Here is a 14246-nt window from a genome sequence, read left to right on the forward strand (position 1 = left end):
TCAGCACCTTTTAGTGTCAGTGTGTCTGCTCTCCTCTCAGTCGTCATAGCTGACAACTATTTCAGAGATTTTACTAATAGAGATCAATGGAATGAGAATTTGAGTTTCTAATATGCCTGTTTCTGCACATGAACATCCTACAACAAACTGTGCAGCATTCCACGAAAGTAGAGTGAGATGGGCAAAGAAATGTACAGTACATTTACAGTATACCCCTCTCCAACCAGAGGAGGCTGGTGGGAAGAGCTATAGCTATATTTTAATGACTGGAATGGAATAAATGGAATGGAGTCAAACATAAGGGTTCATATGTTTGATATGGTTACATGTATTCCATTCAAGACATTACAATGAGCCCATCCTCCTATAGCTCCTCCCACCAGCCTCCACTGTCTCCAACTGAGCCACTAGCTTCCATCCCAGTTTGAACATCATACAATGACCCATCCCATCGTGTCAGCAGCATTGATACCTGTTACCCCAGCAACAACACATAGACAAGTCAGGATGGCATCTTCCCTCTTACAAATAAAAATGACTTCTCTGCCAATGTAAACTAACCCTGAGTGGGGCTGTTGCCTTTCCTATCTGTCACCACTGGCATCACTCGGCCATCCCAGGCCTGTGAGGTATGTATGTGTGTGTGAGTCTAAAACTGTCACCGCTGGGAATGGTGCATGCATCACTCCAGTGGCTTGTGATTCACGCCCTTGGCATTTTTCCTATTTTGTTGCCTTACAACCTGGAATTAAAATTGATTTAGATTTTATTTTAAACATTTGATTTACACAACATACAAACCAGAAGTAAGACAAAAAAACTGAGAACTTGAACGTGCATAACTATTCACCCCCCCCCTCTCCTCCCAAAGTGAATACTTTGTAGAGTCACCTTTTGCAGCAATTACAGCTGCAAGTCTCTTGGGATATGTCTTTACAAGCTTGGCACATCTGGCCAATGGGATTGTTGCCCATTTTTCAAGGAAAAACTGCTCCAGCTCTTTCAAGGTGGATGGGTTCTGCTGGTGTACAGCAATATTTAAGTCATACCACAGATTCTCAATTGGATTGAGGTCTGGGCATTGACTAGGCCATTCCAATACATTTAAAGGTTTCCGCTTAAACCACTCAAGTGTTGCTTTAGCAGTATGCTAAGGGTCATTGTCCTGCTGGAAGGTGAACCTCCGTCGCAGTCTCAAATCTCTGGAAGACTGAAACAGGTTTCCCTCAAGAATTTCCCTGTATTTAGCGCCATCGATCATTCCTTCAATTCTGACCAGTTTCCCAGTCCTGGCCAATGAAAAACATCCCCACAGCATGATGCAGCCACCATCATGCTTCACTATGGGGATGGTATTCTCAGGGTGATGAGAGGTGTTGGGTTTGCGCCAGACATAGTGTTTTCCTTGATCGCCAAAAAGCTACATTTTAGTTTCATCTGATCTGAGTACCCTCTTCCATATGTTTGGGGAGTCTCCCACATACCTTTATGCTTATTTTTTTCTTCAAGCAATGGCTTTTTTTCTGGCCACCTTTCTGTAAAGCCCAGCTCTGTAGAGTGTACGGCTTAAAGTGGTCCTATGGACAGATACTCCAATCTCCGCTGTGGAGTTTTGCAGCTCCTTCAGGGTTATCTTTGGTCTCTTTGTTGCCTCTCTGATTAATGCCCTCCTTGCCTGGTCTGTGAGTTTTGGTGGGTGGACATCTTTTGGGAAGTTTGTTGTGGTGCCATATTCTTTCCATTTTTTAATAATGGATTTAATGGTGCTCCATGGGATATTTAAAGTTTCTGATATTTTTTATAACCCAACCCTGATCTGTACTTCTCCACAACTTTGTCCCTGACCTGTTTGGAGAGGTCCTTGGTTTTCATGGTGCCACTTACTTGGTGCTGCCCCTTGCTTAGTGGTGTTGCAGACTCTGGGGCCTTTCAGAACAGGTGTTTTTATACTGAGATCATATGAAAGGTCATGGGACACTTAGATTGCACACAGGTGGACTTTATTTAACTAATTATGTGACTTCTGAAGGTAATTGGTTGCACCAGATCTTATTTAGGGGCATCATAGCTGAGGGGGTAAGTAGCTATACATGTACCATTTTTTTAAACAAATACTTTTTAAAATTTCACTTCACCAATTTGGACTATTTTGTGTATGTCCATTACATGAAATCCAAATAAAAATCAGTTTAAATTACAGGTTGTAATGCAACAAAATAGGAAAAAAGCCAAGGGAGATGAATACCTTTGCAAGGCACTGTACTCCTACTGGAGTATCTACCGTTTCAATGGGACACGCCCTTCATAACTCCGATCATCTAGTTGAAACTAATGATTCTATTGAATGAAAACAATGTATCTAGGTTTCTAGGATAGGTCAAAGATTGCATTCTGTATAAGATTTATTTTTCTCCACACTGTGAACATTGATTTATTGACTACGTAAATCCAAGTGTGCAGCTTAAGACAAATGACAAAGTGTTTACTTGAATTACTGTATATGGAAGGCAAAAACTGATCAAAATAAGATTCTCTGTTACTCCAATCTAATTCTGCTCTTCTGCTCTCTCCTCAGACGTGCTGTGCCCCAATATGAAGGTCCAACCAGACCGCTTCAAACCCAACAGTACCAGTTATGGATTGGAGGAAGTTCCAGGTAAAAACAGATTTTTTCTCTCCCCTTTTCACTGATAAACTTTTCATCTAAAAGAATGGTTAAAAGCTAAAGTGCCATGTATCTTTCATCTGACTGCAAGTATCATTGGATCTATGCAATCATGGTGAATAACAACGTCTGAAAATAGGCCCACTACACAAATACCTGTTTTTCATGAAGATTTGTACTGAGACCAGATGGTAAATGAATTGCTAAATGACTTTCATTACCCTCTCCTCTATCACTTCAGACCTTCCTTGGAGAACACGAAGGGAAAAGTACTTGAACCTATAGCCAAAACATACCTATTCATTTATCCATTTACTGGGACTAGTTTCATGTTGTTATAATGTTACAAAAAGTATCAAAGCTTTTCCATGAAGCAGCCTACTTCCCTTGTGTTGAACTTTCCATCCAACTACAAGGGAAGGTGGGACGTTTTACTGAATGACAACTATGACAACTCCAAATTGATTATTATGGTCTAGTTCTGTATTTACTGATTATATCAAAGCACCTTAGCAGGTTCAAGTTGTTCTTGTGGTCTCTATTTTCAGTGGGTATTTATATAAAAAATAGTTTCTGAGAAATGTGGAGCAGTATTGCTTAACCAGATAGGTAGGATGTTGTCTTACAGTCTTAAGGGATCAGAGTTCCTGTCTACTGTATGCCTCCCACTCACATTCATCATGCTAAGCGGAAAAACAGACCGGGACCAGGAGGGATGTCTGACTCCTGCTACAGCCTCTTTACCTGGGGAGAGGAAACGGTCAATATCATGAAAGCAGATCAGAATACAAGTATTGGAGTAATGGCACTGAGGTATCTGATCTTAGAGAACATCAAGCAGTGAGAAATGTTAGATTTACAGGCTGTTCAAAATGGTAATTTGCTTCGTAACCTAGCGTGTCAAAGCAGTGTGAATAATTGCAATAACATACTTCAGAGTTTTACTGCTTAATTATTTTTCCTTTACTTCTCCTGAGTGATTTAGGGTCAACTGCCACAACCCAAATCTTTCACTCAAAAGTCAAGGTTTTGATACCACCATCTAGTGCAAAAGGCAGAGTAATATAATCGTTTTCAAATAAGACTGATTAGCTAAATGAGGTGTTACTGCATGGCTGGAACAAAAGCCTGCACACCTACAAGCCCTTAGCGGATAAGACCCCTGGGGGAGTAGTCTAGGGCATTCGGGGACCGAGTCCTAACTCAGTCATGTGGAGCTACACACTGAAACAGCTTTTCAGCCAAGTTCAGGAAAACCCTATCAGGGGAAGAACAGAGGTTTAACAACGTGGGTCATAAACCTGTCTGAGAAGCTGAGGCCTTCTGGCAGAGCTGCGTTTGTTTCTGGTGTTTGCAACGACAGTTCCTCCGGGGGTTCCCACTGACTAGACTGGATACATCACATCCTCTAGTATATACACCACTTCTAATTATGTGGCTGGGCCTTTACTATAAACTGCAATATAAAGAGGAAGAAATCTGGATAAATCACTAGAACTATGCAGCCAAAGTTGTTTGAAGATGCTTCACATTCACAACTACAATAAATGTGTTGTTATAAAGTCTCTTAAATGACACACACACACACCACTGTATTTGTGTAATTTCTGCGGGAGCTTAAACTAAGTGGAGCCACTCCCTTATTCTGGCCTCGCTAGATATCAGGCCCACTAGGTTTGTCTGTTAAATAGATGTACTGCCAGAGGACATTAAACTCCACTTGTTTAAATGGCAGAGGTCTAAAATACACTCCTACTTGCAATTATGTCATTGGTGCTCCAATGGAACAGCTGCGTGTGTGTGTGTGCGAGTGTGTTTGTGTGTAAGGGTTTTCAGGGTTAGCCACCCACCATATTAATGTGGTTTGTAGAGGACACACCCTTTTAAACAACGATCAAGTCACTATGGCAATGCTACCAGGGCCCAAGAACCAGGGGCAGGGAGTTTACTAATGCTGCCTGCTGTCCATCTGATCTCAGTACTGCAGCCCATGGTCCTGTTGTCCTGTAAATACAGTCTGGCATAATTCACAATAAAAGTGGGTCAAATTGCATTTGCACTGTTTGTCTGACTTGAATAACCTGCTGTTTCATCCTATGAATGCAGATATCATTAATAAGTTATAGTCTAGACTGCAGTTTGCTATGAGTGCTCGAGAGAATCACTCTTGAGAGAGTTTTAATCAGGCTACAGTACACGTTTTCTCAGCTAGATTTGAATCACATTTCCCATATGGACATGATTCAGAAGAAATATGCCTTGCGAATGTCAATATGTGATACTTCACATTGTTCAGGGGGCAGTTAAGTTCCATTATGAAGGCGGTAATGTGAGAGTGCTACTGAAGAGTACAGGCAGGTGGCAAAGCACACAGGCGGCAGATACACCATTAGCAGCAAACAAACAAGTGACCTTAAAACATACAGGTGCCCCAAGAGCCCTGTCATAGCATGCTGTTGGATAACTGTCGAAGGGACCCCATAACCCATCAACTGTCTGAGACCATAAACATTCCTCTGACCTGCTGCATCTATCTACTTCATCTCATAGCAAGAAAGTGTGAATTACTCAGACAGTCAGACAGACAGGTCTACTGGTCTGTGGGGTTAGCTGCCCCACCCCACCCCGCCTAGACAATTATGGTAGGGGAAACACTTTGAGATCAGATGTAATCTGGGTGGGTCCTGGTCAAGGAGGTACCCAACTACCCATAATCTAGCTGTGAGGTTTTTAATAGCTCTGTTTTCTCTTCTGTCATCGTGCTGCACTGTGCAAATATTCTCCGTGCTCTGTGCACTCGTTGAGTCCCGTGGCTTTAAGGACAAGCCGGGCTGTAGCACAGACCTGTAATTTAGATTGGCAGAGGATGCTGTATAATCATCATCCTCCAAAAAGTTATTCTGAACAGCCAGAGACGGCCAATGGGTCGACCTGGCTCTGTGGGGAACGCCAAATGAGTGCAGTGACTGGGGAAGAGAAAGACACAATGCATTCTTTTGATCCGGACAGATGGTAACATCTGAGCGCTGGGCTAGGCTAGGCTGCCGTGATGGTCGCTTTATAATTACACACAGTGGGGATATCATGGTCGCCAATCAATGGTTCTATGGTTCTCTGCTGACTCTTCTCAATATTTATTCACCAAGTTGGGTCAGACCAGACAACCAATGTCTATCTCTCAACACTCAGATGTAAATGGGTTAGGCATACTGAGTGACTAAAAGGGTTCCTCTCACTCTGATTGGTGATAGCACCAGTCAATCTCGCCATTTGTTCAACATGATTGCTGAATGGTAGGAGACCCTACGTCTAAACCAGTCTGGGAAGTCAAATGGCTACTCTAGCAATCAATTAGTGGGTAACCACAAACTACAGAGAGGATTTCCTTCTGTCTGTAACTTTTCTTTTCTCAGGGGCCTCCCGAGTGGCACAACGGTTTAAGGCACTGCATTTCAGTGCTAGAGGTGTTCCTGCAGATCTGGGTTTGATCCCGGGCTGTGTCGCAGCCAGCCGCGACCTGGAGACAAATGAGGCGGCCCACAATTGGCCCAGCGTCGTCCGGGTTAGGGGAGGGTTGGGATGTCCTTGTCCCATTGTGTTTTAGCGACTCCTTGTGGCTCTCTCTCAACTCCCCCCCCCCCCCATTTTATTTAACTGTATCAATCTGACTAGCTAGTAAGGATACACACACACACACATATCTGTCAGTCATTTTCAACCTATAGCTCTTTTTGATGGGATGTAGTGTGTTGCTCTGGACTTATCATGATCAGTGCTCCCTCTGTTGGTGAGCAGAAGAAAGTTCTACAAACCACTTCAATGATTTGATTTACTCAGCTACAACTCCAGGCTAATCATGTTATTTTCTGTCCCGCCTGTTGCAGGGTTCGACCTGATGGAATACTTCAAAGTGGAAAACATACTGGGACCAAGGTTTGATGAGGGCCAAAGCTCCTATGTTCGACTAGGGACCATGCCTATTGTACAACAGACAGAGTGAGTGAACAATTCTTTATTTGCTGTGACAAGTAGGGCTACATTTAATTCCCAGGCTGCGGCGAACATTGATTGAGTTGAGTTGAGTTGCTGACAGGTCTTCCATCACAATCTTCCTATCCTAATACAAAGTGAAGACACATTTCAACTGTTTGAGGGCAGTGGAAGTCTAGAAAAAAAGCGTCTTTATTGATAACACCAACACGTTTCTACCTTTAGGTTTACACAGGGAGCCAAATTCCTTACTTTTTTCCCTACTAATTGGTCTTTTTACCAATCAGATCAGCTCTTTGACGATGATTGGACAAAATTCAGAATTGGGCTGCTTATGTAAACGCTTTTACAGGCTACATTTTAAAATGGCCTCCAATGGGTTTAGGGGTTATGATACTGATGGTTTTTATGGCTGTGGCCACCAGCACACCGCTTCGGGTATAACATTGCATTTCAACATAACTCATTGGGGTGATGAAACAACATTCAGCCCCATTCATTTTCACTGGAGGGAAGTGAAGTGGGTGGGGGACCGTTGGGGAAAGCTGAACTTTATGCAATACTCTGCAATATTGCAACGCTACTGACCAATCTAAGGTCACAATAGCTTCCAGACCCTACTGGATTGGCTGTTCATACCTATCACTACCTAGCTTGCTAGCATCCACTTGAGATTATAGCTAGACTGGCTATCCGAATAACTGTTGTTGATCCCTATTGCATTTTAGCTAAGCTAACCCTTTTCCTAACCTTAACCTGCTGCGTTAATTCTACTAACCTGCTACGTGAAGTTACTTCTGTCCGTAGCTGGGTACGCTTAGCTACAGTTGTCAACAAATCATCAGTCTCGACACACCATCAGTATCATCACACCTGTAATAATAGTTTTCATCAACTTCCACTGCTTTACAAGAGTTGCCCAATTTCATCTACATTTACATTTACATTACATTTAACATTTAAGTCATTTAGCAGACGCTCTTATCCAGAGCGACTTACAAATTGGTGCATTCACCTTATGACATCCAGTGGGACAGTCACTTAACAATAGTGCATCTAAAACTTAGGGGGGGGGGGTGGGGTGAGAGGGATTACTTAACCTATCCTAGGTATTCCTTAAAGAGGTGGGGTTTCAGGTGTCTCCGGAAGGTGGTGATTGACTCCGCTGTCCTGGCGTCGTGAGGGAGTTTGTTCCACCATTGGGGGGGCCAGGGCAGCGAACAGTTTTGACTGGGCTGAGCGGGAGCTGTACTTCCTCAGTGGTAGGGAGGCGAGCAGGCCAGAGGTGGATGAACGCAGTGCCCTTGTTTGGGTGTAGGGCCTGATCAGAGCCTGGAGGTACTGAGGTGCCGTTCCCCTCACAGCTCCGTAGGCAAGCACCATGGTCTTGTAGCGGATGCGAGCTTCAACTGGAAGCCAGTGGAGAGAACGGAGGAGCGGGGTGACGTGAGAGAACTTGGGAAGGTTGAACACCAGACGGGCTGCGGCGTTCTGGATGAGTTGAAGGGGTTTAATGGCACAGGCAGGGAGCCCAGCCAACAGCGAGTTGCAGTAATCCAGACGGGAGATGACAAGTGCCTGGATTAGGACCTGCGCCGCTTCCTGTGTGAGGCAGGGTCGTACTCTGCGGATGTTGTAGAGCATGAACCTACAGGAACGGGCCACCGCCTTGATGTTAGTTGAGAACGACAGGGTGTTGTCCAGGATCACGCCAAGGTTCTTGGCATCTTCACTTCAGTTCACTCCTCAGTTTTAGTGATGGGTGTTTTTGAACAGTTCTTGCTCCCATCCCTACCCCTTTGAAGTTGACATTAAAAAATGGTTAAGGTAAGGGCTAGTGTTAGATTATGGTTAGGGTAAGGGCTAGTGTTAGATTATGGTTAGGGTAAGGGCTAGTGTTATATTATGGTTAGGGTAAGTGCTAGTGTTAGATTATGGTTAGGGTAAGGGCTAGTGTTAGATTATGGTTAGGGTAAGGGCTAGTGTTAGATTATGGTTAGGGTAAGGGCTAGTGTTAGATTATGGTTAGGGTAAGGGCTAGTGTTAGATTATGGTTAGGGTAAGGGCTAGTGTTAGATTATGGTTAGGGTAAGGGCTAGTGTTAGATTATGGTTAGGGTAAGGGCTAGTGTTAGATTATGGTTAGGGTAAGGGCTAGTGTTAGATTATGGTTAGGGTAAGGGCTAGTGTTAGATTATGGTTAAGGTAAGGGCTAGTGTTAGATTATGGTTAAGGTAAGGGCTAGTGTTAGATTATGGTTAAGGTAAGGGCTAGTGTTAGATTATGGTTAGGGTAAGGGCTAGTGTTAGATTATGGTTAAGGTAAGGGCTAGTGTTAGATTATGGTTAGGGTAAGGGCTAGTGTTAGATTATGGTTAAGGTAAGGGCTAGTGTTAGATTATGGTTAAGGTAAGGGCTAGTGTTAGATTATGGTTAGGTTAAGGGCTAGTGTTAGATTATGGTTAAGGTAAGGGCTAGTGTTAGATTATGGTTAAGGTAAGGGCTAGTGTTAGATTATGGTTAGGGTAAGGGCTAGTGTTAGATTATGGTTAAGGTAAGGGCTAGTGTTAGATTATGGTTAAGGTAAGGGCTAGTGTTAGATTATGGTTAAGGTAAGGGCTAGTGTTAGATTATGGTTAAGGTAAGGGCTAGTGTTAGATTATGGTTAAGGTAAGGGCTAGTGTTAGATTATGGTTAAGGTAAGGGCTAGTGTTAGATTATGGTTAAGGTAAGGGCTAGTGTTAGATTATGGTTAAGGTAAGGGCTAGTGTTAGATTATGGTTAAGGTAAGGGCTAGTGTTAGATTATGGTTAGGGTAAGGGCTAGTGTTAGATTATGGTTAGGGTAAGGGCTAGTGTTAGATTATGGTTAGGGTAAGGGCTAGTGTTAGATTATGGTTAAGGTAAGGGCTAGTGTTAGATTATGGTTAAGGTAAGGGCTAGTGTTAGATTATGGTTAGGGTAAGGGCTAGTGTTAGATTATGGTTAAGGTAAGGGCTAGTGTTAGATTATGGTTAGGGTAAGGGCTAGTGTTAGATTATGGTTAAGGTAAGGGCTAGTGTTAGATTATGGTTAAGGTAAGGGCTAGTGTTAGATTATGGTTAGGTTAAGGGCTAGTGTTAGATTATGGTTAAGGTAAGGGCTAGTGTTAGATTATGGTTAAGGTAAGGGCTAGTGTTAGATTATGGTTAGGGTAAGGGCTAGTGTTAGATTATGGTTAAGGTAAGGGCTAGTGTTAGATTATGGTTAAGGTAAGGGCTAGTGTTAGATTATGGTTAAGGTAAGGGCTAGTGTTAGATCATGGTTAAGGTAAGGGCTAGTGTTAGATTATGGTTAAGGTAAGGGCTAGTGTTAGATTATGGTTAAGGTAAGGGCTAGTGTTAGATTATGGTTAAGGTAAGGGCTAGTGTTAGATTATGGTTAAGGTAAGGGCTAGTGTTAGATTATGGTTAAGGTAAGGGCTAGTGTTAGATTATGGTTAAGGTAAGGGCTAGTGTTAGATTATGGTTAAGGTAAGGGCTAGTGTTAGATTATGGTTAAGGTAAGGGCTAGTGTTAGATTATGGTTAAGGTAAGGGCTAGTGTTAGATTATGGTTAAGGTAAGGGCTAGTGTTAGATTATGGTTAGGGTAAAGGCTAGTGTTAGATTATGGTTAAGGTAAGGGCTAGTGTTAGATTATGGTTAAGGTAAGGGCTAGTGTTAGATTATGGTTAAGGTAAGGGCTAGTGTTAGATTATGGTTAAGGTAAGGGCTAGTGTTAGATTATGGTTAGGGTAAGTGCTAGTGTTAGATTATGGTTAGGGTAAGGGCTAGTGTTAGATTATGGTTAGGGTAAGGGCTAGTGTTAGATTATGGTTAGGGTAAAGGCTAGTGTTAGATTATGGTTAGGGTAAGGGTAGGGTTTAAGGTTAGGGTTAGGGTAAGGGCTAGTGTTAGATTATGGTTAAGGTAAGGGCTAGTGTTAGATTATGGTTAGGGTAAGGGCTAGTGTTAGATTATGGTTAAGGTAAGGGCTAGTGTTAGATTATGGTTAAGGTAAGGGCTAGTGTTAGATTATGGTTAGGGTAAGGGCTAGTGTTAGATTATGGTTAGGGTAAGGGCTAGTGTTAGATTATGGTTAGGGTAAGGGCTAGTGTTAGATTATGGTTAAGGTAAGGCTAGTGTTAGATTATGGTTAGGGTAAGGGCTAGTGTTAGATTATGGTTAAGGTAAGGGCTAGTGTTAGATTATGGTTAAGGTAAGGGCTAGTGTTAGATTATGGTTAGGGTAAGGGCTAGTGTTAGATTATGGTTAGGGTAAGGGCTAGTGTTAGATTATGGTTAGGGTAAGGGTAGGGTTTAAGGTTAGGGTTAGGGTAAGGGCTAGTGTTAGATTATGGTTAGGGTAAGGGTAGGGTTTAAGGTTAGGGTTAGGGTAAGGGCTAGTGTTAGATTATGGTTAGGGTAAGGGTAGGGTTTAAGGTTAGGGTAAGGGCTAGTGTTAGATTATGGTTAGGGTAAGGGCTAGTGTTAGATTATGGTTAGGGTAAGGGTAGGGTTTAAGGTTAGGGTAAGGGTAGGGTTTAAGGTTAGGGTAAGGGTAGGGTTTAAGGTTAGGGTAAGGGTAGGGTTTAAGGTTAGGGTAAGGGTAGGGTTTAAGGTTAGGGTAAGGGTAGGGTTTAAGGTTAGGGTAAGGGTAGGGTTTATGGTTAGGGTAAGGGCTAGTGTTAGATTATGGTTAGGGTAAGGGCTAGTGTTAGATTATGGTTAGGGTAAGGGCTAGTGTTAGATTATGGTTAGGGTAAGGGCTAGTGTTAGATTATGGTTAGGGTAAGGGTAGGGTTTAAGGTTAGGGTAAGGGTAGGGTTTAAGGTTAGGGTAAGGGTAGGGTTTAAGGTTAGGGTAAGGGTAGGGTTTAAGGTTAGGGTAAGGGTAGGGTTTAAGGTTAGGGTAAGGGTAGGTTTTATGGTTAGGGTAAGGGTAGGGTTTATGGTTAGGGTAAGGGTAGGGTTTATGGTTAGGGTAAGGGTAGGGTTTATGGTTAGGGTAAGGGTAGGGTTTAAGGTTAGGGTAAGGGTAGGGTTTAAGGTTAGGGTAAGGGTAGGGTTTATGGTTAGGGTAAGGGTAGGGTTTATGGTTAGGGTAAGGATAGGGTTTATGGTTAGGGTAAGGGTAGGGTTTATGGTTAGGGTAAGGGTAGGGTTTATGGTTAGGGTAAGGGTAGGGTTTAAGGTTAGGGTAAGGGTAGGGTTTATGGTTAGGGTAAGGGTAGGGTTTATGGTTAGGGTAAGGGTAGGGTTTATGGTTAGGGTAAGGGTAGGGTTTATGGTTAGGGTAAGGGTAGGGTTTATGGTTAGGGTAAGGGTAGGGTTTATGGTTAGGGTAAGGGTTTAGTGTAGGGACATCCAAAGGATCCGGCCAGCACTAACTCTTTTTGAATGGCTCTTTATGGTGAATATTAGGAACCGAATCGCATTGGTGAAAGAGTCGTTCATTTGACTACTTGATTTGCATACTGATTTGCATATTTGCATAAAGCATTTTGAGCCATGTGGGAGCCAAATGATACTATTATTCTATGTGAACAGAGCCAGATGATGCCGCTCACCGAAAAGAACTCGGAATGCCCATCACTACTCAATTCATGCGCACCATGGTTGGAGAGTGAGGTAGTGGCAGTGTTCCCAATTCGCTTTATCCTAATAGAAAGGATCAATGCTGCACACACTGCAGATTAAACCGTTGGATTTGTTATGCTATATGTCTTCGAGTAGCTATCAAAGCAACACGTTTTTCTAAATTTACTTGTGAGGGATTTAGGATGCAAATGCCCATTTTGTCTCCTCCTAGGACCCGAGGTGGGCATTCGCCGTCATTTGTTGCTTTTCACAATAAATGGTTGATTGGTGAAGTTGGTTGCCCATTGTATCACCAACAGTTGCTGAATATTGAGGTGACAGGCAGCCTCGGCCTACTTTTTAATCTGTCATTGTGAAAGTTGACGGAAATGGCACGAATCCTGCGACATCGTGCATTATGGATTAAATGCCAGGAATTGTGAAAAACTGAGTTTAAATGTATTTGGCTAAGGTGTAAGCAAACTTCCGACTTCAACTGTATATACACCAAACAGTAGTAAGACTGCCATGTAGGTCTACATATATACACCAAACAGATATACTGTAGTAAGAATGACATGTAGGTCTACATATATACACCAAACAGATATACTGTAGTAAGAATGACATGAAGGTTTACATATATACACCAAACAGATGTAGTAAGAAGGACATGTAGGTCTACATATATACACCAAACAGATGTAGTAAGAATGACATGTAGGCCTACATATATACAACAAACAGATAAACTGTAGTAAGAATGACATGTAGGTCTACATATATTCACCAAACAGATATACTGTAGTAAGAATGACATGTAGGCCTACATATATACACCAAACAGATATACTGTAGTAAGAATGACATGTAGGTCTACATATATACACCAAACAGTTATACTGTAGTAAGAATGACATGTAGGTCTACATATATTCACCAAACAGATATACTGTAGTAAGAATGACATGTAGATCTACATATATTCACCAAACAGATATACTGTAGTAAGAATGACATGTAGGTCTACATATATACACCAAACAGATGTATTAAGAAGGACATGTAGGCCTACATATATACACCAAACAGATATACTGTAGTAAGAATGACATGTAGGCCTACATATATTCACCAAACAGATATACTGTAGTAAGAATGACATGTAGGTCTACATATATACACCAAACAGATGTATTAAGAAGGACATGTAGGCCTACATATATACACCAAACAGATATACTGTAGTAAGAATGACATGTAGGTCTACATATATACACCAAACAGATGTAGTAAGAATGACATGTAGGTCTACATATATTCACCAAACAGATATACTGTAGTAAGAATGACATGTAGGTCTACATATATTCACCAAACAGATATACTGTATTAAGAATGACATGTAGGTCTACATATATACACCAAACAGATGTAGTAAGAATGACATGTAGGCCTACATATATACACCAAACAGATATACTGTAGTAAGAATGACATGTAGGCCTACATATATTCACCAAACAGATATACTGTAGTAAGAATGACATGTAGGTCTACATATATACACCAAACAGATGTATTAAGAAGGACATGTAGGCCTACATATATACACCAAACAGATATACTGTAGTAAGAATGACATGTAGGCCTACATATATTCACCAAACAGATATACTGTAGTAAGAATGACATGTAGGCCTACATATATACACCAAACAGATATACTGTAGTACGAATGACATGTAGGTCTACATATATACACCAAACAGATGTAGTTAGAATGACATGTAGGCCTACATATATACACCAAACAGATATACTGTAGTAAGAATGACATGTAGGTCTACATATATACACCAAACAGTTATACTGTAGTAAGAATGACATGTAGGTCTACATATATACACCAAACAGATGTATTAAGAAGGACATGTAGGCCTACATATATACACCAAACAGATATACTGTAGTAAGAATGACATGTAGGTCTACATA

General features: G+C 41.9%; 1 protein-coding gene across 3 annotated transcripts in view; it reads left to right on the forward strand.

Annotated features, from left to right (window-relative positions):
* LOC124043398 (collagen alpha-1(XXII) chain-like) overlaps positions 1-14246 on the forward strand; it is a 61076-nt gene that overhangs the window by 10199 nt on the left and 36631 nt on the right. For all 3 annotated transcript variants that reach the window (XM_046361971.1, XM_046361972.1, XM_046361973.1), the window contains exons 4-5: positions 2576-2656; positions 6550-6661. In XM_046361971.1, the coding sequence (XP_046217927.1) occupies positions 2576-2656; positions 6550-6661 (193 nt within the window). The remainder of the gene's footprint in view (positions 1-2575; positions 2657-6549; positions 6662-14246) is intronic.

The sequence above is a fragment of the Oncorhynchus gorbuscha genome, linkage group LG09 (assembly GCF_021184085.1).
Source record: "Oncorhynchus gorbuscha isolate QuinsamMale2020 ecotype Even-year linkage group LG09, OgorEven_v1.0, whole genome shotgun sequence".
Taxonomy (NCBI): Eukaryota; Metazoa; Chordata; class Actinopteri; order Salmoniformes; family Salmonidae; genus Oncorhynchus; species Oncorhynchus gorbuscha.